We start from the raw sequence: 27,874 nt of genomic DNA, 5'->3' as shown, positions 1-27,874 counted from the left end.
AGCGGGTAGACGTCCGTTCGCGTGATAACATTAAGGCGGCTGTAGTCCACACAGAATCGAATAGACCCGTCTTCTTGACTAAAACCATCGGGGACGCCCAAGGGCTACTGGAAGGCTGAATGACACCCTTACTGAGCATCTCGTCGACTTTATCATCAATAATGCGGCGCTCTGAGGCTGATACACGATAAGGGAGTTAGCGTAATGGGGCGTGTGTACCAGTATAGATGCGATGGGCAACAGAATATGTCCGACCCAAGGATGGCTGCTGGATGTCAGAGGAAGCTCGGAATCGGCTCAGCAAGTCGAGGAGCTTGGCGCGTTGATCTTCAGCGAGAGAGCACTGTCTATGGCTTTGTCGAAGGCAGCCAGAGGCGATTAAGGAGACGGGAACGAGGTGGGATAAGGGCACTGACACTGCCGGAGATTGTGTAGGCACAGGTGGAGAGAAGCGGCGGAACGGTCACAAAATTTTCTGATCGATTAGGCTCGGCATGAAAAATGCACTCGCAACGTTGCAACATGAGTACATAGAACGAATCGTTAGTAATGGCTAGTTATACACGGCCGCTTCGTACAGTAAGGACGGCGCTGGGGAGGGGAACCCAGCGTCGCGAGACGAAAAGGGAAGATGGGGTGAAAGGCACAGTTTATAGGCACAATCGCAGCAGATAAAGGCGGGATATCTGTAGCATCCGCAACGTGGCATTTGGCTTCCCCAAGAGCGTTAGCGGGGGTCGGTGCTGTGCACAGCGGAGAAAGCTTTACTTCGGCACGAGCGCAATGAATTACGGCGCGATTTTGACACAAGAAGTTCCCTCCTAAAATAATGTCATGGAAGCAGTCACGGAGAACGATACAACTGATGACCTAGAGAACGCCCTAAATGGTGACTCGGGCCGCGCAGGTACCGAGCTGTTCGATGTGCCGAGCAGTGGCGGTGCGCAAAGAAACCCTAGAATACGGAGAACTTTTCGTAACAAGCGACACAATATAATGTCAATACGGACACAGCAGCACCAGTAGCTACAAGCGCAAGAGTACAAACATTTTAAAAGGTAAGTTCGATTAAATTGTTCGGTGGCGAAGCAGGACTTTCACTGATCGACGAGAGTGCAGATCTTGCCTGCGGAACTGCGTCTAGTGGTTTCCGGCGTTGGCGAGGTAGAGCGACAACGCATCGGTGACGGCGAGCGGCGACGCGGAGAGGTTGAAAGTGGTCGTGCGAGAAGTGGCCAAAGTGGGACGATGGCTGAGGTGGTGCATGGGGTGGGAATGGCGGTTGCGCGTAGGTGCCCGGGCTCTGATCGAAAGCGTACGGGGTCGGGCGATGGCGGCACAGGCGTGCAACATGGCCAGAAAGACCACAGGCAAAGCGGATCGGCCGATCGTCAGATGTGCGCCAAGGGCGTAGAATAAGTGGCGCACGACGCTGAGTGAAAAATGCCCGCTGAGGCTAACCGTATGATGGAAAAGGCGTAGGAGGGGGTGGTCTTGCGGCAACCGCAGCCTAAGACAGTAGAGTGGGTTCGTGCGTCGAGACAGCGTCGGCATGAATGAGCGGAGCTCTCAGTGGAGCGACATAAAGAGTACGTTTTTCATTTCAGGTTGTCGAGGGGGCGGAAGTGCGTCGGCAGCTTGTTCCTCAATAACCCGGCGTATGGTCGGAGCCAGGTGTGGGCTGGAATGCGGAACGTTTGAAACCAGCGATATTTACCGTGCAACTTCTTCCCTTACAAAGTCTGATTTCTGGAATAAGTGTGGAGCTGACAGTGGCATCAGACATAGCCGAGATCGTGCCTTCAGGTTCTCGAGGGACGATGAGTTGGCGACGAAGGTCGTCGTAGCTTTGACACAGGGTGACATCACTTATATTGCGGGGCTCTTTTGAGATGAGAATGCTGAATACACCTTCGTTGATGCCCATCGTGATGTGGCGATTCATCTCGGCTTCAGTCATCGATGCATTTACATGGTGGCACAAACCTAAAACGTCTTCGATGTAGCTAGTGAAGGGCGGGCGGAGTCTGACTTTGGATTCCATCTTACCTTACGTCGGCTCGGCAAACGTTGTTCGGCGCGAAGCTTGCGGACCGCAGGGCGACCTAAGACATCCACAAATCAAGATTTGAACGAGACCCATTTTGGAATGGCAGCCTCATGATTTGTGAACCACAACTTTGATAATATTGTGAAGTAGAAGATCACGTTGTTAAGCTGCAGGATATCATCTCACTTATTGTGGGTGCTTACGCGTTCATACGAAGAAAGTCAGTGCTCCACGTCCTGATCGTCAGTACCGCTGAAGACCGATGGTTCCAGCTGTCGAAGCACCCCGGTGCATGGAATAGAAAGGGCCGAAGGAGCGCGGCCAGTAGTGTTGGTGCTGGAGTCTGTCATTGAGGTCGGAATTCGGCGGTTTCGGAGCTCCAGGGCGAGGAAACGGAAGATAAATGTCGCGACCTCCACCAAGCGTTAAGCGGGGATCCAGGCACTGGTAGTGGCACTGGTATTGAGCAGAACCGGAGCGGTGGTCATTTAACCTGGAGTCAGCTGGTCCGCAAAAACACTTCCTTTTTCTCGGCTACCTGGCTGCTAATGGACCCTCTTTTTTACAATTTATATTTATATATACGTAAAACTACCAAAGTGAAAAAAAAAAGTGGTTGAGAAATTGTTTACATACGTAAACACATCTACGTATGCTGCAACAAAGTAATAGGTGTGTGCAATATAATATACTGCCTGCCTTGTCAACAAATGCTACGTGGGCAGTCGCGCCGGCCACAAAACAGACCCCAATACGTGCCGCACAGAAGGCCAAAGCTGAGTTATTCGCGGCCTAACAGCAGGTAGGCTGCACCGCCGTAAAGTAAATAAGCTTTAGCTTAGCCGTGACAGAGTGCTTACCGCATATTCGATGAGCCGGCGTCAGTATCCAGTTTTCACGCTACACCGCCACGAACCAATGTTTACGGCGACATTCGTCGTTAAGAAACCTGTGCAAGCTTATTAAGCTTCCCTTTCTATGCATTTCGGCACACGCCACGGCAGCGCAACTAGTCGACATGGCACTGTCGTTTTTTGGTAGCATCAAACAGCACTGCAATTACGGTATGCGAATGTGAGTGAAATGTTATTTAGCCTGCCGCGCGAACGTGGATGGATGGGATGGATGGAATGTAGGAGCGTCCCCTTTGAAACAGGGCGGAAGCAGTAGCTATCATGCTAATTTTTTTATCCATATCTTAATTATTGATTTAGATTGGTTAACTAAACCATAATTCTATTTATTAAATTTTTTTTTCTACATTGCTACCATTATGTCACTTCTCTGCTTTTAAGCGACCAATCTTCCAGTCGTATTTGCTAGTTTCCACCGCCGGTTTATTAACCCGGCCACTGGTATCTCTAAACCCCAGAGCTTTAGGAACAGTGACTGCGCCTGCATCAACTGCCGGATGGATACCATTACATTCGAGTATAATATGGTCAATTGTTTCACTGGAGTTACCACATACAGCACCTGCGTCATCTCCATTGTTATATTTCTTTTTGTAGATGCGTGTTCTAAGGCACACTGATCTAGGTTCAAAAAGCACGGCACTGCCTCTTGAGTTATCAAGGAAATCTTCCTTCATGATCTGCATTTTCCACTTTCGGTATAATTCCACACTCTGTCTCTTTTCCATCGAATTTATCCAATGTTTACCATCTGTGTTTTTTACCTGTTGCGTAATGCTCTTTATTATTTTTTTTTGCGAAGTTTATTGCCTTAGGGCATAAAAGGAATGTTATGATGGATGAAGGGTGTGGTCAAATAAATGAAAAAAGGTTGGCTGATGCAATGAAATCGAGGAGTGAACGATGATGCGGTCCCAGTGTCCTAACAGCATATGACTGCGGATTATGGGGGGAGAGGCCAGCTGCAACCAGGTGCCGGATCCGCGTTGGCTTCAACGTTGGACAATCCCACAGTAGGTGATGGATGTCAGCTTCTATATATCTAGACTTGCAGATGGGGCACCCAGGGTGTGGATATAAATACCGAAATTGTGGCCACTTTCGGATCACTGCTTGTGTTAGGGCCACCCCAACTGTAATCCTCCGAAGCGCCACCCCTTTTGCACGGGTTAGACCGCGGGGGAGGCTTACCGTACACGGAGGCATAAGAGCACGTGTACGGCTCCGGAGGTGCTCCTTTCTTGTTAAAAGCAGGGTGGCATTGTCCAATTTTATGAGGCTTGGCGATGTCGAGGTTGAGTTTGAAAGGCGGGTCGCAGAATCCACTTGGCTTAGAGCACTTAAAGAGTCACGCGGGGTCTATTTCTCCGTCCGTGTGATTAGCATACTTACTATTTAGTTTCCTAGTTCTTTTCCTGCATTGTGAGTCAGCGTTTTTTAAGTACAGGTATTTAAATGCTTTAGCTGCCCATCTGTTACTGTCCAATTTCCTCAGGCGTTCCTCATATAATATTTTACTCTGAGCTTGCCGTACTTCGAAAGATGCCCAGCCCATATCTCCCTGTACCGCCTCATTTGTGGTTTTGCCGTGTGCACCTAGTGCTAATCGTCCAACGGATCTCTGATTTATTTTTAATGTCGTCTGTACCTCTGATTTTAGGCACAAAACCGCATTTCCGAAAGTAAGCCCGGGTACAATAATTCCTTTCCAAATACCCCTCAAAACCACATACCTGTTGTATCCCCACAATGCCCTATGCTTCATTTTCCCGGCATTTCTACGCCCTTTGGCCTTAAGCGATTGCTCATGCTTTACAATGTATGCCAATGCTTCGTTTACCCATACCCCGAGATATTTATAATTTGCTACTCTGGGTATTTCATGGCCGTGTATTTTACGACCCTGATCAGTTGAGCCATCGAAAATCATCAGACCCGACTTAACTGCGCTAAAACGGAAGCCTAGAGCGTCCCCTTCGTCTCCGCAATACTTAACTAGAGTTTGCAATTCTTCCAGACTCTCAGCTAGCAGCACAATATCGTCTGCATACATCAAACCGGTGAGGCGCTGCTCTACCGCCTTTCCACCTAATCTATATGGCAGGCTAAAACCTAGGTTACTGTCTTGTATCCTCCGTTCCAGGTTTGTCATATAAAGCATGAACAGCAGCGGTGATAGAGGACAGCCTTGTCTTCATCCTTTGCATACTTTGACATCTTCCGTACTTCCTATCCCCTCCCACGTAATTTCTACTTTGTTATCCCGGTATATTTCCTGTAGGAACTCTATTATCTGATAACCGATACCTTCTTCTTTTAATATGTTCCACAGGAGTTCCCTGTTTAGGTTCTCGTACGCCCCGTTTATGTCCAGGAAAGCCAAATACAAAGGTCTATTTTCAACTCTAGATATTTCGATGCAATGGGTAAGCACGAACGGGCTATCATCTAAGCACCTACCATTTCTAAAGCCGTTGTGAAGTTCTCCGAGTATCTTGTTACTTTCTACCCATGCTTGCACCTTTATTTCACCGCCTGCATGACCAACATGTACATAACAATGCCGATTTGCGCGCGGAGGTCCCAATCCTAATTTCGCGCGCCGAGATGCTGGTAAATGGAGGACATATTTATTTCAAATGCGAGAAGTTCTGACGGGTGTTCCACAAGGTCAGCGAATGAGTATCTGACAGTTTGCATAAAAATGAACTTCATTTTTATCAGACATTTATCAACCAGCGCTGCCTAACAGGCGCTTCATTCCTTCATCATAACGAGAGAATGAATTTTAGCCAAATGCCTATTTTTTATTGTTTCGTACACAACATTTCTACATATAAGCGCAAATTCACTGTTGAGAATACATTTATTATCACTCCTATAGTTCCTAGAAATGCCTACATCGGGTCTTGGCAGAACGAAAAACGATGGTTTGCATGTTGTGAAGGAGCACTGAACAAGGGTAAACGGGGGGACGCCTGGGTTCGCAAGTCGAGCCAAAATTTTCGACAAGTGGACGTGTCTTTAATCTGGGCCAGACATTTGGCTGAAACGAAAACAAGTTAATTTGTTGAAACGTTGGCTCACCCTACGAATTGAGACGTCCCCCCTTTACCCTTGTTCAGTGCTCCGTCACACTTAATCGGGTCTTAGTGCACATAAATGCGGATTTATCCGAAGTTATTACTTAAAATGTCCCATTTATAGCCACGACAGCAATACTTAGCTCTGAACACCGTTCCATTCCTTTGAACAGAAATTACGGAAAGAACTGTTTTCGTACTTCTAATATTTATCGCTGCAAATTCTAGAATATGGCGATTATGTGGTAATCGAAGGATGGCGTCGCATTTCAGACTGGGCTTGAAGAGAGTTATGCGTTTGTCTGGGCAATTCCTTGTTGGTTTCAGGTGGAGCTAACCCTGAATGGTTGCACAAACCGGCTAGAACCTCCTTAACTGGTCGTGATTTCTCCCTCTCTATCCGCCGTGTCTTCCCATGGACTCCGGCCGCATGGAATCCTCATCAAATAATATTTGACGGCAATCTCGTACAGGAGCATGATAAAGTGCAAAATGGGCAAGCATGCGTACATACGATGACACATTCGTGGCTTAACATGTATAAAGTATAACAGGACTCCAGTTAATTTACTGTATGAAGACCAGTTCTCCACAGTGACTCCCGCGCTAACTTCCCTCGGTACTTTCATCGGGCTGCTTTACTCGCTTTTCGGCAGATTGTGTCACATCCCAGTAAAATCGCCGCTAACAAAAGCAGAACAGGCAGCGTTGACGCACTACGCCTCGCAATTTCCATATTCGGCTAAGGATCTGTACCGGTCTTAGTAGCCATGCGAGAACACATTTATTAAACCTGGTTAATCAAGCTAAACTTTATATCGCTAGATGCTGTCTTCATCTAACCATAAGAAGGAAAGTGAATTCGCAAAGACACGTTTTTAATATAATCTTGGCAGTGGCCCGAAAATAGTCACGCGATCCCCTGCAACACACAATATCGTTTTCATCACGTGCCCCTAATTCAAAGAAACTGCCCACACCCGTTAAAATTTGCGTATTATAAGCTTAGATGGCTTGTTCTTCGGAATAGCTGTCGCCGTAACTAAGTTTCAGAGGAAGGCTTCAAGCACGAGGCCGAAACTTGTCTGGAAAAATTATAACGTGATTTCGTGTCACAAATCATGATGTAACTATTCTTTTTTCAGGACTCACGGTGGTAACATGCCATTTATCTTCTGATGTAGCATCGATGCTCTTTTGATGAAGTTTTTACTGCCTAGTTTTCCCCGTTGCGTGCCTAACATACAATTTTATCTGCCATTTTTGGATCCAAAGCGTCCATTTTTGGGGCCTAAAAATCCGACCTCTCACCACGAATCAGGATGAACCCATGAGAAATCTGGGCCTTCTGCTTGAAGCTCGTGTGGGCTGCTTGTGTCCTGACGATGGTCATAAAAAGATTCAAGATTTGTCTTTTTATTTCTTCTGAAGCACTCAAAGTTCTTTTACCACGTACCACCATCTCCATCGAGTGCAGAGAATGTGTTCCGGAGCAGGAAATTATCGTTTCAATTAATAAAAGATTTTGCTTGAAATATTGGTATGGCTTGTCCTCTGCCCCTTTTTCCGGGGTACCATTAAAACTATGAACCATTCTGGGCTGCTGGATTAGAACTCGAACATATGATGTTGGCTGAGCCATTGTTTGTGAGAGGCTTCTATACAAGCACGGGTGGGGTCGTTATTAGCCTAAATCATATCTTTCACAATTTGAAATAAGCGGTTGGTTAAACCCACAGCAGGCGCCTTCTCCATTGGGATGCATAGTAGGCTACTATAATATCTTCAAAGGGCTGGGCTAAACAGTTCGGAGCACCTCTACCAATGTCCCGTGTTTGTAGCAGCAGAACGGCACTCAGAAGGACAAGGAAGGGCAGGCGTTTACAGCAATATATTAATTCACTGACTTGCGCGTGCAGGTGGACTATGGAATTGGCCCGCGGTATTATCAGATGTCCTCGATTGTCGTATACATAAAGAATGCCTTTTTTTATGCCGGCACTCCGCATATAGGGCCAGCAACATTGATGTTTATTTATTTATTTATTCAGGTTACCCCTAAAGGCCGTCCAAAGGGGGTTATTACATAGGAAGGGGGGATACTATTGTAAAAAAACACGATTAAATTAGCAACAATTGCAATAAGAACCATTAAATATAACATCAAAACAGGAAAGAAAAACAACACCAAATATTCTACACATTTCCGTCATCGCGAAGTAGCTCTTGAAATTTTTATGTTAGTTTCTGTAGCGATGTGCGATGGCAAGTTATTCCATTCAATGATAGTGCGAGGTATGAATGAATTGGCATAAGATGATGAATGACACTTTGCGCGTTTAGCTTTGAAGGCATGATCAAGTCGTGGAAAAATGACATCAGGTGACGATGGATCACTGCCTTGTCGTGGCGGACGTGCTTGCGAAACTCAATGAAGTCGTGACCTCTGCTGTATAGGGCCACCCAAGATAGACAGGTCACGGCAGAGAGTTCTGACAAAATATATTTCACTGAAGAAGGTATTGGTAACCCACTCCAGTATTTCCTGCCAAGAAAACCCTATGGCCAGTCACAATACCATTAATGATATGGCGCCGGAAGATGAGCCCCCCAGGTTGGAAGGCGTCCCACATGTTACTGGGGATGAACAAAGGGCGATTCCTAGAAGCTCCAGGACGAATGTAGCGGCTGGGCTAAAGCCAAAAGGGCTATCAGTTGTGGATGTGTCGGGAAGCGACCAGAAAGTCCGATGTTGGAAGGAGATATATCACATAGCAACATGGAATGTAAGATCTATGACGCAAGGCAAACTGGATGTCGTCAAGAGAGAAATGGACAGATTGAACATTGATATCTTGAGTATCAGCGAGCTCAAGTGCACCGGAATGGGAGAAATTAACTCCGGCGACCATTATGTCTTTTATTGTGGGCACGAATCCAAGCGAATGAAAGGGGTCGCTCTCATAGTAAACAGAAGAATAGGCAAAGCAGTGCTAGGGTACAACCCCATAAACGACCGAATGATTTCACTTCGGATCCAAGGTCACCCTTTCAACATAACAGTTATCCAAGTCTATGCACCGACCACTACTGCCGAAGAAGCTGACGTTGAGAGATTTTATGCGGACCTACAATGCCTTTTAGACCGCACCCCATCATCAGACGTCGTTTTTCTCATAGGAGACTGGAATGCTAAGGTCGGGAGTGAAGAAATATCCGGAATTACAAGCAAGTTCGGTCTTGGTGAGCCAAATGAATCTGGGCAGAGGCTAGTAGAGTTTTGTCAAGAAAACAACCTGACCATAGCGAATACGCATTTTCCACAGCACAAGAGGCGCCTGTAGATATCGACTTCACTCGACGCTCTGTACAGGAATCAGATCGATTATATTCTTTGCCGGCAGAGATGGAAAAGCGCTATACAAGCAGTAAAAATAAGGCCTGGGGCCGATTGTGGCACCTATCATCAGCTTCTTGTTGCCAAAATTAAGCTTCGATTGAGGAAAACACAGAAACCTAGAAGACCTTTCAGGTATGAGCTGGATCACATTTCATTAGAATATGCTGTGGAAGTGAGGAATCGATTTCAAGAATTAGATCTAGTAGACAAAGAGCCCGAAGACATGTGGACTGATGTACAGGGGGGGTCAAAAGTTCCCAGGCCACAGGGTCTGCTTCTGAGAAGCATAGTCAGGCAGCTACGACGGCCCCAAATTTCAAAATACATGTGGAGGGTAGAAGAGGCATTATTCAAACCTCTGAGATCATTTATAGCTTTGATGGGATCTCAAGTGTCAGAATATGTTGACCAGGAGCAAAACCTGCGGCCTGGGAACTTTTGACCCCCCCTGTACGTGATATAATACAAGAAGTTGCTACTAAGGTAGTTCCAAAGCAAAAGAAATGCAAGAAAGCAAACTGGTTATCCTAAGAGGCTTTGTAAATAGCTGAGGAAAGGAGGATGGCAAACGTTATGGGGAAAAGAGAAAGATACAAGGTTCTCAATGCGGATTTTCAGAAAATAGCAAGGAGAGATAAGAATGCCTTCCTGAACATACAGTGCCAAGCAGTTGAGGACAACAGCCAATTAAGGAACACAAGAGCTCTGTATAAGACAATCAGATATCAAAGGAAGCTTCTGTGCTAAGCTGTGCGTGATAAAGGACAAACAAATCAAGGACCTCACTGAAGCCTCAGAGATAAAGAAGAGGGGGCAGGAATACACAGAACTGTACAAGAAGGACCCGAATGTGCAAACCCAACCTAAGACGAGTCGGGCATCCTGAAGAGTGAAGTTGAATGGGCCTTAGCCAGCCTTGCTAAGAACAAAGCTAGCGGAATTGATAGCATTCCAGCTGAGTTGCTTCAAAACCTCAACCATGACGCTGTTAACATTCTGCATACATTACGTCAGAAGATTTGGACAACCCTGCAGTGGCCACAAGATTGGAGGAGGTCAGTTTACATCCCCATTCCAAAGAAAGGCAGTGCCAAAGATTGTTTCAACTACCGCACGACCGTGCTTATTTCGCATGCTAGCAAGGTGATGTTGAAAATCCTCCAAGGTAGGCTGCAGCAGTATGTGGATCGGGAGCTTCCGGACATGCAAGCTGGGTTTCACAAGGGCAGAGGAACTAGAGACCAAATTGCCAACCTTCGTTGGATCATGGAAAAAGCAAGAGAGTATTCCAGAAACCCATCTACTTTGGTTTATTGATTATGCGAAAGCGTTTGACTGCGTAGATCACAGCAGATTGTGGCAAGCTCTTCAAGAGATGGGAGTTCCAATTCACCTCATCTGTCTCCTCAGGAGCCTGTATGAAGGGCAAGAGGCCGCAGTCAGAACTGGGCATGGTCTTACTGATTGGGTTGCGATGAGAAAGGTGTGAGGCAAGGCTGCATACTGTCGCCCTGCCTATTTAACCTATATGCTGAGTGCATCATGAGGTAGGCCAGTCTGGAGGAGTCTTCAGCTGGAGTGAAGATTGCTGGAAAACGTATCAACAACCTTAGATATGCGGATGATACTACTTTAATGGCAGAAAGTGAAGTGGAAATCAAGAGACTTCTGATGCGCGTACAAGAAGAGAGTGAGAAGTTTGGGCTTACACTGAACATTAAAAAGACGAAGGTCATGGCGTCTTGCCCTATCAAGTCCTGGAGCATCAAGGGACAAGAAGTGGAGGCGGTGACAGATTTTCTCTTCTTGGGCTCCAAGATTACCTCGGAAGGAGACTGCAGCCATGACATTAGGAGACGCCTGCTTCTGGGAAAGAGAGCAATGGTTAGTCTTGACCGTCTAGTAAAGAGCAGAGACATTAGTCTTCCAACCAAGATCCGTATAACTCGTGCTATGGTCTTTCCAGTTGTGATGTATGGATGCGAGAGTTGGACTGTGAAAAAGGCTGACCACCGAAGAATTGACGCGTTTGAATTATGGTGCTGGCGAAGATTCTTGAGAGTTCCTTGGACTGCCAGAAGATCAAATCAGTCGATATTGTCGACCATAAACCCTGACTGCTCATTGAAGGGTCAAATTCTAAAGTTAAAGCTCAGCTACTTTGGTCATCTGATGAGAAGAGAAGAGTCTCTGGAGAAAGATTTGATGTTGGGAAAGGTTGAGGGTCGCCGGAGAAGGGGTAGGCAGCGAACGCGATGGTTAGATGGCATCCTCGAGGCACTGCAGATGAAGTTATGTGATGTTAGGAAGATAGTGAAAGACTGGAAAGCGTGGCGTGACATGGTCCATAGGGTCACGGAGAGTCGAGTCGGACACTACTGAACGACTGAACTGAACTGACTGAAAGAAGTCACTGCGCAGTAGTGGATGGTGATAAAGCTCATGGAAAAGTGTTAACCGAGCGTGTTTACGACGACATGATAAGTCTTCCAGTTCAGAACGTTGTTTTAATGCTGTGACGCTAGTGAAATGTGAGTAGTCTGAACAAATAAAATGCACAGCACGGTTCTGCAAGGATTCGATGTTGGTGATAACATAGGCTTGATCAGGGTCCCAAATAGCCGCAGAATATTCAATTTTAGGGCGTATTAGAGTGATATAAGCAAGTTTTTAACATGGATAGGAGCGTGTTTGAGAGTACGTTTAAAAAGACAACTACAAACATCTAAGCAGTTTGGAAGCTGCCGCGTTTTGCTGCAATTGTTCGAGAAGTGTCTGCACGACTTGTACTTTAGATACGTAATAATAGTATCCAAACAAAACAAATATTAATTTTGAGGAAACAATCTTTTTTCTGTTTTGTAAGCTATGTAGTTTGCCTCAATAAGCGGAGCTATATACAGCTGCTATAGTGAGCATTTTAGGAAAGTAAAGGTCTAGACGGTGTGGCATTACTGAGTGTTGCAGATTTGAGCTATAATCTCCAAATGGGAGGAGGAGAAGGAGGAAGAAGAGGTTTTAGGGAGCGCGCGGGGTAGAGACTGAACACCATGTTGGCATATCGATAGATTGGGATAGTCTGGAAATAAACGCAATAAGAGGCGTCCTAGCACCTGCCCTCTTTCTTCTATGCTCAGTATACCACTAAGGCTCAAGGCTTTCTGCTTCAGAGTATGTATGCCGTACAGTTCTTAGAAGGCTGAGAGGTAATTGTAATATATACCGAAATCACAATGACGATCAGAGGTGGGAACTTGACCTCAAAAACCTCGACCTCACCTCAAACTCAAAAAATATTGCCGACCTCACTCAACCAACCTCAACCTCATCAATTGAGGTTGAGGTCCCCCAGGCGACCTCACCTTACTTTTCAGGTGACCATTGGCGACCTCACTCTACCTCACCTCAAACTCAAAATGTGAGGTTGAGGTCGGGCGCTCGACCTCAAAAAAAAGGATCATTAAATTAAACCGTAACTTAAAGCAAATATACATTTCTCGGTAATCCTGGGGTATATATAGGCTAGCCAGAATTTTATCGTATGAAGGCTGTATTTTACTCCTAATTTTATACTACAATTATTATCCTGGATAAAAGCAGAGAAACTCTGGACACTACATGTCCAACTCTGCACTAAAGTGGCAATCCTCTCCCCTCCTCGCCTACCCTTTTGTGGTCGGTTTCAATCTGAGGCCTACATGGTTACCACGTTACTATGCATAAGCCCATAATGCAATACAAAGAGTTTATCCCATCTGACCCATGTGAATAAGATTCGTATTTGAAATAAAACAAGCCAGTTCTTACTATAAACTGAAAAGACAAATGCGGTTGACCCTAGTGATGATGACAACAATGACGATATGCTCTTTTTCTTTTCTTGCCACATAGCGCTAAACAGACAGGGACACAGCGAGACACACGGGACGGGCGCTTTTTTTTTATCGCTCGTCCTGTATATCTGGCTGTGTCCCTGTCTGTTTAGCGCTATGAGGCAAGAAAACCGACACCAACGCGCCCAAGCTTTCATCCTTGCTGTTTTTCTTAATTCGAAAAAAAAATTGATGATTGCCGAACTTTTTTTTAATGCACTGTACATTGTTTTGCGACAGAATACATTAAATTAGGAAAAAATAGGAATACGATCGTGCCTCGTTAGTATAGACGCTTTGGTTTCCGATCAAAACTGTCCATAAAGCGAGTCATCCATAATAACGAGTCATGAATAAAAACGAAAAGTATATAATTTAGAAATATTTTGGGTATATAAACAGAGCCGAGATGTCGATGCTACCCTCTTCTTCATAAATCCGTCGACCCGAAACGTCATGTCTGCTCTTAAACCTTGTCAGCCATCCTCTTGAGTAGCTGAAGTCAGTAACGCCTAGATAGAGCGTAGAATAATATTTCTCAGTAAACATCCCCCTGTTTTACTGAACAAAAATTCCGTAAGTCACCACAGGTAAAACCTATCAAGACGGAGGAGAAGAAGCACCCATAATGTTGCCGAGGCAGCGAGCCTTCTCTTGAAGCCTTTCGTCGCTCACGACAGCACCATTCGCGTGCACATTCCCGAACCACATTAACAAGGCTGACTCCATTTCTTCCAACTGTGCTGGGCGCTGTCGGACTGTGGCTTACGCTGTGATGCCGACGATGAGCCATCTATCGGAGTCCGGTATAGTATATATGATGGTATACCATCGACCTGGCGAGGCTGAGGCCTAGTTGAACTTGGGTCCAGTCATTCAAGGCTTGGATTGAATGAGATTGCTTTTGCCGCTTGTATTCACCTATTTCCCGCTTCGCGCCTAAGTTCAGCTCTATTTTTTTGCGTTTAACTCCCACAATGCCAAAAGTCAGACTAAAGTTGAGAGTTGCAAGCTCCTGCTTATTGCACTCTTTTTCCCTAGTTAACCTCCCTGACTTTCCGTTCTTCTTATTCTCTTTCTTGCCTTGTATTGTTTCTGTAAGGAAGCGAGGGAGTCAAGTTGGCAGGCTATACTATAAAGAGGGTTATGAAACAGCCCTTTCCTGTGCTGTTTGTATGTGTCCCTATGAAACAAACACTGCAGGCTGAAGTACAGTTTAGAACGACGGCTAGCCGACTACGAAGAGCTGAGACCTTGTCAAGGCCGCATCATTGACTCAAGGCGAAGCCGACATGCGGATCGCTGTGGTGCAAAATGTGGTAGTTCGGCAGCGCAACAGTGACGAAAACCAGGAGCATGAGAAGGAAGGGTGTCCAGGACGGGACGCCCGGTCCTGGTTGCGTGGTCCTCGCGTTTCTTTTGTCGCTCTACTTCGTGAGTGTGTCTTAACCCTGACCGAAAAGCGTTAACAGCTTCATGGAATACACTTTGTGCTCTGGGACAGAAAAATTTCAGTTCCCACCCCCAATTTTGGCGCTTGTCTTTCTTCTTATTGTTTCTTCTTACCCTTTTACCAGCCTCTCTTCTGTTCACGTTCAGCAGAATTTATTGCGACCACATGTTGCTGTTTTCCCGACTGCGGCCTCAAGTTGCGGCGCTGTCGCTGCACCCAGAAATCTCCCGGTTCCCTCCTTTTGGGGTCTTTCTTAGTTGGCTGACCCTCGGTTTGCTGTGTACGATCCCTGTAATCCACCCTCCTTCTCTCCTCCTCCTCCTCCTCCTCCTCCTCCTCCTCCTCCCTTCCTTTCCGCTCTTGCCCCCCCCCCCTCCTAAAATGACGACACGCTCGCTTTGGTTCTTTCCAACTCCCCAGAACTCGTTCAGGCATCCGACCGTATCGGCTGTCGCATAGGTTCCCGGCCTGCGCACCCTTTAACTTGCGTTCGGACTCCCCTGCTTTTTTCAAACCATGTCCATATTAACGAGACAAAAATACATGGGCCGAATAGGCTGTGTGCATTCATCCCATCTCCATTGTTCAGAGAGCGAGTTTCTATATTAACGAGACATAAATACATTGAAAAGTCTTCGCCCCTAGAAAAACTGTCCATAATTCGGGTCCTCCATATTAACGGATGTCATATTTATGCGGCACAAATTTTCCATAATAGCCACTCATGAAACGACTTGTGAAGACTAAATCCCTAACAAAACTAACAAAAGAGGAAAAGACAGCAAAACACCAATTATTCATAAAACTCGGCCAACACCGAATTGACCTTCAGAAAATTTCGAAGAGGAATGCTGTTTATCTTATGAGGTCCCAACCGGCCACTCCTGGGCGTTAGTTTATAATTCTGTGATCCCGTGGCGTATTGCAAGAATTGTCGAAATTGCTTCTTCGAATAAGCTGTGCCGTCCGTTTCATCTTGTTGCATGTTTTACCGCTACACTAGCACCTTCATCACATTGCAGTTGTTCGGGGCCACCTGTGAATCTGTTAAAAGAAACAAGCAGCACAAGACCAAAGAGAGGTTGTTCTGGAGAATACAAGAATATAAATTTACAGGACCGGAATATAGAACGATGAAGTACACTTAAAAACAAAAACACCTTATTAGGTGTTTTCGCATGTCTATAACTAACACCCATGCACCCTTGAAAAAAAGTGGCTTCAGAGTGCCAGTACACCCTCAAAGATGGTGCTTCGGTTGGTCATAACACCCTTCTATGGGGCCAATGCACTGGGGTGTTTTCATCACCTTTACACCCTATTGCAGTGTGGAAGCAGTGGCATTGCACCCTTACACCCCTTGATAAATATCGCGGATAACGTCCATATATTGCATTCCCTAATTGGGAATTACCTTTCCCACTACACGTTCCTTAATGCTTTTCCTATGTGCACATTTGCAATCAAGCTTAATGGTATTCCTTTTAACCACCTGTAATACCAAATGAGCATGTAATGAGATGCTGCATGCCATTATTTTGACATCTCGAATGGCCCATGCCAGTATGATTGTTGTTGTCAAATTAACAGAGCATGTTACACAAAAGCGTCACACAGAAGGAAACTGGAAGTCTTTTATTCGGCATAGAAGGGTCAGGGTTCAGGCTAGTGGGTGCTCGGGTGCTGGTGGAGGGGGGGGGAGGGGGCAGGGGGGCACTTGTGTTCTGTTTCTTCATTGATGCGCGCTATGGAACCTCATTTATTTAACAATACTGCCACTCTCCACCGAGACCCTAGCAGACGGGCAAAAGCATACATAGTATGTACGTAAATAGCTAAAAAAATGAAAGAAACAAAACAGTTCCAACAAATGCAGACAACAAAGTATACAATTTTTTTCAAAAACAGAAATGAACGATGAACACAACAGCATGGTGACATTTCTTAAAAAACAACAAGAAAACTTTTAGTCGTATGCAACAATAATCGCAGTACACATATTAATACTATGCTTTGTCAGTGTCAACGCGTGCGCTTGCATAAAATTCGGCCTTAAGCGATGAAATAAAGCGTCGCGCAGCGCATCTCGGCTTCGACACGTGGACGCCCAAAAAGAGGTGCTCTATAAAGCAGCACAAATTGTCGGACGCCTTGTCATATGTCAGATTGAACAGCCAAAATCGACCCATTATTGGAACAATACCCTAAGTAGAGTCGATGACTCGAAGAAGCTTCCGCTGCTGAATGAAGGGGAAATGCTCTTCAGCTTCTTTGATGCTGCTCCCAGTATATCCGATGCACGGCGTGGCAGGCTTTTCTTCCTGTTCCTTGATAAAATTGTGAAAGAAGTGCATAACAGAGCAGCTGTCTAAATATGCACTGCACCTGGCAAAGTGCAAATTCAACATATTTTCTACTCTATATTTAGAATACGCCAATACCCCTTTAGTGTACAGCAGTGTGCTGGAAAAGGGCCTTATCGGAAACCACAGGTGGTTATCTCACAATTAACAATGCAGAGCATACTGTTATGGTTGGTTCAGGAGGCACAAAGCCAGCAGTCTGATCAAGTCATAAATGAGAGCACATAAGGTCAACCCATTTGTATTCATGCAGCATGCTGTTGCATGGTAATTTTAGATTATGCAAGCTATTTTATCAAACAAAAATGGCTACACTCATCAAAAGCACCTGGGTTAGAGAACTTCTATGCTGCCCCACGAACTTTTCATTTCACATGAACTGGAATGCTTATTATGATAGTTAAAAATGTATATAAACAATAAACAGCACTGGAGCACGGTGTTTACTACTAAAATATTAACAGCTGGCTAAATTGAAGGCTTCACACAAGGCCTACAGCATACCCTGCACTGGCCAAGTAGATACTGCAGAACCAAACAAAAAAAAAACGTGTAAAGTTCATACTTAGTGATGGGGCACTACAAGAAAACAAAACAAAGTGCATGTAATACATAACACATAATGCATTTCTGAACTTTTGCACGTTTTCTTGTGCTAAGTATGAACCAGCCAAGCCCTCGGTCATCGCAATGCTTCCTGAAGTGTTTGCATTTAAAGTTTAGTAACAAGGAAAAAGTGTTCTCGCTGCTCTATGTGGCAGTTCTGAAACTTCATCACACATTATTCATTGAAAGTGTACACTGGAGCTTTGAGTTGAGCGACAATTACATGTGCAACAGCAGAGCATCACCAAACAACCAAACAGCAGAAGCTCTAAAAAATGTCAACACTGAAGCATGGCATGTCAAAACATTTAGAAAGCTGAAGTGTTCAAGAAGTAATCGTTATAGCGGCAGGCAGTCTGAGCACTTTGAAATACTAAAGGTTCGAATACTAAAAATATGTTGACTAACTTGAAATGCAAAAATAACAATTTGAATTTATTGAGAATGTTTACTATAAATGAGAATGTCTACGACAGTGCCACATGGTTAATGCATGAAATGTTAGCATCTGTAGTTGAAGGCATTATATTTATACAGCATGAACCTTGAAACACAGCAGTATTTTCTCCCAACCAGTGTGGTAAACCTAATCTCAGAAGAATTAAAATTATTACATCATTTCAAACTTGGCTAGCAAATTACAGCATTTTTTTAAAACAACTATTAAACTGCATTACCCACCTTCAGAAGCCTGTAGGATAAGACAATGTGGCAAATATTTCTTTTGAAGCAGTCTCAGATTATATATTCCAGACATTAGGAACATGTTAGATAGCATGCATGAGCAGGTTGAGAGACCCCTTTCCAGCAAATGCTAAACCCCACCAAGCTGCCTGCAAGAGCCATCTGATAAAGCACTGCTGGTTCACTGCAGCAGAGTGCTTAGTCAAATGGCACACTGCACCAATCTTGACATTACCAGTGCTTCATCAGGTGACTCTTGTATGCAATACAACGTGGTAAGCATGTGATGGCAGGAGTCTCTTAAAAGTGCTTTTGATTGTACTTACAGTGCAAATAATCCTTTCACAGCAAAGAAATCACAGTTGTGATGAAAACTTGTGTAGTATTTCTATTTGAATTATGAATCACTAATACATATTACAAGTTAGACTGTAAACCATTTTAGAAACAAAGAAAATTCGCTAATAATGTCGGTTTCAAGTTGGCTTCCTGAATATTCACATGACAAAGAGGAAACTTACAAATGATAAAAACAACATCCAGAGCTCCCGGCTGGTTCCCAATCTTTGCCAAGAGTTGCAGAATGCATACTGTCTGTACATCTACAATAGAAATAAGCAACACAACAATGGTGTACCTCCTTGCAGGTAAAAAGAGACAGCCGAGTTTTGAGGCGATAATTTATTGTCTATTTTAGGAAGGCAAATAAACAAAAATTGAAAACATGTAGAGGCACGCAAACTGAAAGCCAAACATCTGACAGCAAAAATTAGCAAAGCTTGTGAAGATTTGAATCAGGTATCACCTAATTCTCTGCTACTAGTTGAACAGATTCGAAAAGGCTGCACCATTACAATGAAGAAGAACAATAGGTAATTTAAATTTAGCTAATGCGAAAATTGTTACATATGAAGAAATGCACAGGCTAGTTATGGTTTTAGCATTCTTTCTGATGCTCAGCCATGTTTTTAGTATATCTATAAGGCAATGCAAAATGGCAAAAATGTAGGCATTTAGCGAAAAACTGCCAATTAGATAGCACATGCAGCAAACAGAAGGACACAGCTTAATACTTACGCTTCTTTCGCCTTTCACGCATTCCCTCAGAACATACTTCGAGTACCCGGTCAATGTCCTTTTTTCTTGCACGAATGGTGTCCTTCAAAACCAAGACAAGTGTCTTGTTAAGGCCAATTTCAACTGCCTCTTTGCCGTCCTTCTTGATCAGCATGTTGACGTCATGTAAGAACGGCAAGTTTGTGTGAATGGTAGCCAGAAAGAATTCATTTTACTCAATGTTTCAAGTAACTGAATATTAAAAATCATTGTACAAAAACTAAGCCAATTGATGCCTTTGTACATATCTGAAAAAAAAAACTGGCATTAGCAAACAGAAAGTACAAATATTTACTAAGGTTAGAAAACTGCAAAAACCATCAGTATTTTGCCACTCATCGCCAAACTGCAAGCAATATTAAGGAAAGTGTAATATAAAAAATAACAAAGCAAATATTATCATCCTCCTTCCCTCAACTTGGCACCGGCTGAATGGCAATAAAATATGTAATGTATCTTTAAAGTAAGGGTCCCCGCTCAGCTTTAAAAAGTAGGCTTCAATTCTTAGAGACAATCTACAGACATGCATCGTCAGCATATGAAAGTCAAATTGTTTTCTGGGCTCTTTAAATCAGTAAACTGCTTTCAACACATACATTACAAATTTTTTAATAACAGTAAGTCACAAATTTGCCTGCAATATGCGCACTGTGATGAGCAAAGGTAAACATGCGACTAAGGCTATGATAACGGCTTCATATGTACATTTAAGCAAAAGACAAAAAAAAAAATAAACATCTGGTCAGAATCAAACTCTGTAATACCAACATCCGGTACAATATTTGGCCACAGAGTCCAAGCTGTCGACCTCTACTTGAATGCTGAGGCATCAGTATCGAATATCCATTTATTCTAGTCTAAAGACACTACAAAAATCAAGTAATGTGGACAAACAGTTATGTTGAAATGTGACCAGAAAAATAATGAAAACTGGATGGTTTGAACCACCTCAGCTGACTTAGCACGTGTACAAGTGCCTTAATTGAAGTCTTGCTGAAAATAAAATACGCACCTAAATTATTCTTCGAGAGCGAAAGTAAACGCCATAACAAAAGCAGCATAATAAAAATGCAAATTCACACTCCATGCAACCGCAAAATATGGTCCCCGTAAAATGAAAAATGCTCCCATTGTGATTAAAAAAGGCAAATCCAGACACGGGGAAGTTAACATAGGCTGATGATAGCGGCATAGAGTTTACGCAGTTTGGAATAAACTATTATGCAACCAGGCCGGCCGACCAGCGCACTTCGATGCCGAGAGCACGAGCGCAGAGGCGTACCGCGCTGAACGGCCGCCGAGAACGAACATAGCCTCCTCGAAGAAAAAGTTTAAACAGAAGGGCTGCGGGAGGACGCTCCCCGAGCAGCAGGACGGTGCGCGCGTATGCTCCTAGTAAATAAAAAAAAGGGGAGGGGGGTCGCAGCGCTGCGAGTGAAAGAAGATGACGAAGCATGAAAGAGGTTTCAGGAGAGCGAGCGCGAAGTGTAATAAGATAAGGGAGGAGGTTGGAGGGGGGAGTCGAGAGTGCTAGGAGAATTAAGGTAGTACGCCAACATGACCTTGCCGCACGAACGGAAACGGTAGAACAAAACCGAGTCGCTGCGAACTGAGCGCAAGTATCAAACTGTCAAGAAACGAAAATCGTTTCGTGAACCTCCTGCGCGTACGAAATGCAGGGAAACGTAGCACATATATTATTTCTGTTAAAGAAAGTTGAGACTGATGTTCTGGCGCGAAATCTGCGTAACTCGCCGCGACATCTACCACATGTGCGATGTCATTTTGGCAGCCAGGTGAAAACAAGCGCGTGTCTCCCGTTTTCATTTCAGCACATTCTGGAACGTTCCGGCACAAAAAGACACAGAATGCAGCAATCGGGTAGGACACTGTTTCCACAAAGCGCAATATGCGTGAGAATAGGCTTACCTCTACAGACGATTGCGTCAGCCGCAAAGTACGCTGCCCGCCTTCGTATCACCAGCACCGAACCAACCAGTGCGATTTCAGCGCGAGTGCAATGTAGTCGGCGCATATACCTCTTAGTCACGCAGAAAAAAAAATCGTCCATGCCTTCTTCTTTCGAACATCCCAAACATAAAGCGGTGCAGCAGTCCTTCGGCCTAAGCAAAGCAAAAAGAAGCCCGGACACTTGCCGACACGATAAATGCCCGTTTGCGTTAAACACCACATGTAGAAGGCACATCACAAGTTTACACACTTCTGTAACACATATGCATGGGAAATGCAACACATTTCACGAGGGTACACAATCGAAGAAGCACATTCAGCATTCGCCGAAACGTGGTCGAAACGCACCCCACAATGCTAATGGCCATATTGTGAAATTTGAAAAGAGCGTTCGTAGCTACCGGCGGCCTTCTGGCGGTGAAATTTAGTTTCAGTTTCTGTTTCATTTTTAGAAAGCACTCGTGTGTAATTTTAATTTTAGCGTTACTTTTGGTGCTTTATTTAGGTGTTGGGTTATATTAGCAGCGGCGCTTGTGTATGAAAGGCTACGAAGTTACGCAGCCATATACCCCCAGCATGTTAGGTGATATTGCTTGCCCGTAACACCCTAAGGCATATTCTCCCACCAAAGCACCCCTTTGGCATGCAAGAGGTGATTTCCAATGCCACGAACACCCTAGACTCAGGGTGTAAGGGTGTTTTGAATCAGACAAATGCCCAAAAAGGTGTCTTTGTTTTTACAGTGTACAATTCAAAAGGGAGGACTTCGATAAAATGTCCAGATGGTATTATGCCGGTTTTTCTGGTTTGTTTATGTTTTTTTTATCTGTCAGTATCACGTCCCCTAACAATTTCGCTGCACCATTTTCTGTTAAGTTTCCGTGTAATGTACAGCGGGGTCCTTTATCGAATGTAAGGCAGCAGCCGTGACGTTAGCGCCTGGAAACGGGCATGCACAAGACAAAGTTCTGCCCCGCGCCGTCTGCACAAGGACAATTTGCCTCGCTTTTTAGTTTGCTGGTTACTTTGCGGCATCCGACAAAACACCGCAGGTCAACGTGAGTTATGTGCTTTGCGCGCTCCTAGGTGTTTGAGCCTGTGGCAAGCATCGACACAAACAAGTCAGAGGAAACGGGGGTGGCGAACGGGGGGCATCAGGAGTTCGTGAAGTAAAAAAAAACTATTTCCTTCCAAGGAGACCAGAGGGAAGCGTCCTCGGGCTGCGGACATTACGGTGGAATGCCGAAAGCTGGCAGGGGCTGCGGCATCCGGTCGTTCCATTGGGGGGTATAACCAAACACAGAGAGTCAGCGGGCACACCGCGGCAGTACGCTCGAGCTTCGGGTCAAAAGGGGCGCTCTTCGAAGAAAGCCGCGGCAACAGCAAAAAGCCTGGACATCAAAATTTCGACCTCATAAAATGACGACCTCACTCAACCTCAAACTCACGCGTGAGGTTGATGTCCAATATCGTGACCTCACTCAAAAACTTTCGAGCTGTCACCTACCTCACCTCAACCTCACCTCATTCCGTGAAGTTGAGGTCATTTTGAGGTTGAGGTCGACACCTCATGAGGTTGCCCACCTCTGATGACGATACAATCATTAGTTGTTCTTAAGCTGTTAAGTTCAGCTGAAAACACTGATGTAGGGAGGAGTGCCGATATTACAAGCTAGAACAACGGTTTCCATAACACTAGCAAACTGGTGAATAATTACGCCTCATGCCATATACACCAGCTAATATCGGGAGTACCATAAAATGGTCGCCAAACACTAATAATGTTCACTTGCAACAATGCTGCTATGTTTGGCTCTAAATGTCTAGAAAGAAAGCCAAACCAGGAGTAACGAGAGAAATTCAAAGTGAGCCCGAAACTAAGGCCACCTTCTTCACAGCCTAGATTTGAAGAAGAAAAATACATTCCTGAGTATGATAGTGTGCCGAACTAAGAAGTATCATTTATACCTACGACTGGCTTAAAACATAACCGTACCGAAAAGGGAAACTACTTTTGGCGTGGTGCTACTTGAGTTAAAATGGGATTATTTCTCAAGATTTCTTATGAGCTATATAATGACATTATTTTGAAATACATGAACTTTCAATTCCTTGATAAGAGACCACATATGGCATATTTTAAAGTGTTGGCAAATAATATTACAGATAATATGAAGAGCCACTGGATATAAACAAATAACTGATTTAAGGCTCGTCTTCGAATGCTTGATATCAGATGCTTTACGTAAACAGACGAACGAAAAAATTCAGATCGTTCCGTCATAATATGAAAACCATCCCTGTAGAAAAATAACCTTGATGATTAAATGTTTACAATGTTTTGGATTTCAAACGAAATAATAAAAGATAAAATATATTTGGTTTGACTTAAAATGTGAGCTTTTTTTCCGGATACAAGAATTAATAAAGATAGAATTGAAAATTTCTAATATATTTTGTGCTGAGCTCGTTTTGGCAGCTACGCGCTGACCTCTAGAAAATATAAATCGAGAATATATTTTGCTGGAGAGGAAAGTACAATCACACCATTTTAAATAAATATGGTGTGATTGTATCTCCTGCATCCCATTCCCCCTTTCTCAACTTATGCCTTGTGGCAAACTCTTCGAAAAAAAAAATAAATAAATAGTGCTTGCGCGGTGAGTACCTTTGCTTTATCTAAACAATGAGTGACGTTTCCATAGTATTGGTAGTGGGGCTTGCTATAATCCGGTATCACGTGCCACGTAAGGAAACATAATAATCACATTGTTGCTTTTTTTTTTCTATTCCGCAACTACTAGAGAAGCCGCTTTTTAATTTAGGGGCCTGAACCATAGGACATCAGCAGGCCAGGTTGACGTCACAGCTCTTCTATGGAGACGTCATACACGTATGCACATAGCATTATAACACTGTCAATATTACGCTTAAAACTGGTACGTTAACAATTAATTGAAAAATAGCTTGAGTGTATCAGGTATGGATAAAGGTGGCAGGAAACGTTAAATATTGAGCTATTATTCACTAGCAGCCCACTTACACATATTCCGTAACTAAAGTCTGAGGGCCATGTAGAAAAAAGCAAATGGTTAGTCTATAGCGCGCACATAGTGTTAGCATCATTTTCTGTGATGCTGAATATTTGAACTGGGGGACATTGTTTGTAAAACATTTAACCTAGATTGTTTAGGCTATTCGCAGTTTTAACGGAGGTCAAACCCACGGCTGACATTGGGCGCTCTGAAGGTGAATTTGGTCAAACTTCGTGATTTCCGAGTGTCAGTTATAGAAGCACAATAGACGTATTTATGCAAAACATAGGAAAAATGCATAACGGAAATCATTTCTAATAGGAAAGTTGTTTCTGTTATATGCTACATGCATTGCGTAACAAACCTGCGTGGTTGAAATAATTTTGAGAGAACTTTTATTTACAAGCTCAGTGCAAACACTTATCTAAATAAAAAATTGTTGTGTTAAGCTTAAAAAGGTGAAAAAATGAATCGATTCATTAGAAAGCGTTGACAAAAGACCATGTGGTTTCTTTCTCTGAAACGAGCCATAAGTGCGTTCATAGAGATGCAAAAAGCGTGTGGATCAAACACTTTTGGCAAATTATAGCCGCGGCAAGATCTATTTGTATTCAGCTGATAACGACCAATGAGTCAGATGTTCCTTCTTGCGATCTCAGAATTGTGAATAACTATGATGTATGTAACTTTTCTGTCGCTATTGGTAGTATCAGAAACGGTTTGTACTAATTTAATGTAATCGGAAATAGAATATACATAAATGACACATACGCAATTTTGTAATATATCGCCAAATTAGTGACCTTTGGCAGGAAGCAGAACCTTTTGAATCACTTTGATGTCCCAGCTTAAGAATAAGATGACTGCTTCAATTATATTTTGCTTGAAGAATGGCAGTTTAAATACTTAACATTGGAGTAAGCTTACCGGCTTCAATTTGGTAACTCACGACATTCGGTGCCCTATGAGGAGGCGTTGTAGAAAGATGCATAGGTGTAAGAAATGTCTCCCTTTAAATAATAAGAACAAAGAAACGAAAATCAGGCTACGACGCGATTTCTTCGATATGCATACTATTCGGATATCTGAGAATTTTAACACTTACACCTTTTTGAAATCTTGTGTTGAGAACAATGTGAAAAAGTGGAGGCCATGTTTAGGAGGGTCCGTTCTTTTCATAGCGATGCAGCGCCACGGTGACTGCAACGCAAAATTGCGCATCTTCACAAAGAGTGTGTCGTCGTTTCTTATGATCTGCAGAGAAACAAATAGAAAAACGCAGAATCTTCTTAAGGAATATTAGGTGTCATACAGTCTTTCGCATCGTCCTTTCACTCCGCTGATTTTCGGCTTGGTGTAGTTTGCCCAAGTCGGTTCGTAGAGAAAAGGCGCAGTATCAATCTCAGTTCTAGTCGGACACATATATTTACAACGAAAAAAGTGCAATCGGAAGTGCATAGGACATATTGTTACGGCAGACAGTAACGGAGACGACGACGATGTGCTGTACTAGTGAACAACGCTGACGCTGAAGCTAGGATCTGCTGGTCCTGCGAGGGTGTCCCTGACGACGAACTGTTGCGGCTACGTCGGAGTGGGTTTTGTAACATTTTGGTGCAGCGTGCCTGGTACGACACCAATAGCACAGTCTGGATCTCCGCGGGGGCCGGCCGCGAGCTTGGTGCTAGCACAATGCAGTCCGACGCAGCCCCTTCCACAACCACACAACCAGCGCCCACTGTCGTCGTGGCACAGCCTCGTGATCCGAGCAGCTTTTGCGGCACTGATGACATCGACATTGGCTGGCTCGCTAGGTACGAGCGAGTAAGAAAGTAAAACCAATAGGACGCAACCTTGATGCTTGCGAACGTCATTGTCTACATGAAGGGTCCGGCGCGCGTCTTGTTTGAGACGCACGAAGATCTTACATCATGGGGTATGTGCAAAGAGGAGCTCCGGGATCTCGTCAGCAAGCCGATCGGACGCAACCTCGGCGCTAAAAAAGGACCTAGTATCGCGAGCACAGTCGTCGACCGAATCATATCATTCGTACATAAAAGACGTCCTAGGTCTATGCTGCAAAGTGGACAGCACCATGTTTGAGTCTGACAAGGAGGGCAAGATCTTAAAGGGATTGCTGCTGACACTCTTAACCTCTTTCTTTGCAAAAACTGTGTGACGGCCAACTCTGTCCTCGAAGTATGTCGATAGTTTGAGCAAACTAAACACCGTCTTATTTGCTCCCTGCTTTTAACGTTTCGAAACACAGCTGCTACGTCTTCGTGCAGGGATTTGCCAAGACTGCAGCAGCCGTCCATCAGCCAAACATGACCAGGATCGTTCGCTGAAAGTTGGAGATTATAGCCCCCATTGCTTTTCTCCCTTCAGCCTGCGTTCGCTACTCGGAGGATTAATGATTAGACCTACCGAGTACCTGGCTGGAGTGTTAGCGCTGTGCCTGGTACCGGAATGGAGAGAAGTAGAAGGGCAGTTTTCGCACTTCGCATGCACTGGCCGCTACGAACTGTCGAAGTGGAACAGGAGAGTATCTGCCGGCCTCGCACGCGCGGAGCATGAAAGTTGATTCTTCCTAGAAGGCGGTGAACTTTGATGCGTTCAACGAAACTAGGCAAGCGAAATCTTTATCTATGCGCCCTAAACAGGCTGTTAAACCATACGGTTTGTTTGGGTCTTGGTCCCGGTGGATGACCGACAGTCTAGGACGTGTGGCGACTCTTCAGCCCACTCTATTAGCCGCCTTTGTGAGGCCTGTTCAGAGCCGGTGAACCTGATCTCCCAAAGCTATGTATCCATTAGGTTCAGGTGAGGTGGTGGTTGGAACTCTTCGCAGAGATATAAAATGGGTCGAAATTAGCTCTCGGAGCCTCACAAAGAGAGCATTCGAGTTTGTAATGGCCTAGGTTTTGTGGGCTCTCCGCCCACTCACCTACTGACGTTAAACCGTTGTTGTGAGCGCCCGTCACTGACTGCCATGACGTTCTGGGACCAAGTCGGGGTGTGTCGCCATCCTGGCCCTGCATCGTAGACTGAGCCTGTTGCGGTACCCGGCGCGAGTGGCTGCTTACTCTACCGCCTGTATTTGTGACATGCTGTTAAGTATTGTTAACGTGAAGCTGCTCTCGTCACTCGGAACCTCCTTGTGAACCCAACTGACGGCATTGTTTTCTTATTCTTTTCGCTTCAATGCCTGTGTAACACTTTGCTGTGATTTGTTGTTCCGGAATAAACCGGCGTTTTACCCTCATGTCAGGGTTTAGTGCTCGGGTGTGACCACGGCCCACGAACCCAAATCAAAGAGGCGTTGCC

The 27,874-nt window shown here is 44.5% G+C and overlaps 1 protein-coding gene and 1 long non-coding RNA gene across 5 annotated transcripts in view; both read right to left on the bottom strand.

The window, feature by feature from the left end:
- Nucleotides 1-27,874, bottom strand: part of LOC146174935 (uncharacterized) — a 101,513-nt gene that overhangs the window by 42,460 nt on the left and 31,179 nt on the right. For 2 of the 3 annotated variants that reach the window (XM_084584188.1, XM_084584189.1), the window contains exons 2-3: nt 25,653-25,801; nt 25,475-25,557 (exon numbers count right to left, since the gene is read on the bottom strand). In XM_084584188.1, the coding sequence (XP_084440314.1) occupies nt 25,475-25,557; nt 25,653-25,801 (232 nt within the window). Of the gene's footprint in view, nt 1-15,631; nt 15,817-25,474; nt 25,558-25,652; nt 25,802-27,874 lie in introns of those variants that run through there. The other variant, XM_084584190.1, reaches the window with a different exon arrangement.
- LOC146174936 (uncharacterized) lies at nt 16,398-25,464 on the bottom strand. 2 transcript variants are annotated; one of them, XR_014702033.1, is made up of 3 exons: nt 19,503-25,464; nt 18,947-19,027; nt 16,398-17,099 (listed from the first exon to the last, which is right to left on the bottom strand). It is a non-coding gene; the product is annotated as an uncharacterized LOC146174936 (long non-coding RNA). The 2 variants fall into 2 exon arrangements; XR_014702034.1 differs by having other exon boundaries at nt 16,398-17,093.

Source organism: Amblyomma maculatum, chromosome 11 (genome assembly GCF_055883805.1).
Source record: "Amblyomma maculatum isolate TAMU_Amacu chromosome 11, ASM5588380v1, whole genome shotgun sequence".
Lineage (NCBI taxonomy): Eukaryota > Metazoa > Arthropoda > Arachnida > Ixodida > Ixodidae > Amblyomma > Amblyomma maculatum.
The sequence above is the reverse complement of the archived record's forward strand: the minus strand, read 5'-3'. Positions and strand labels throughout refer to the sequence as shown.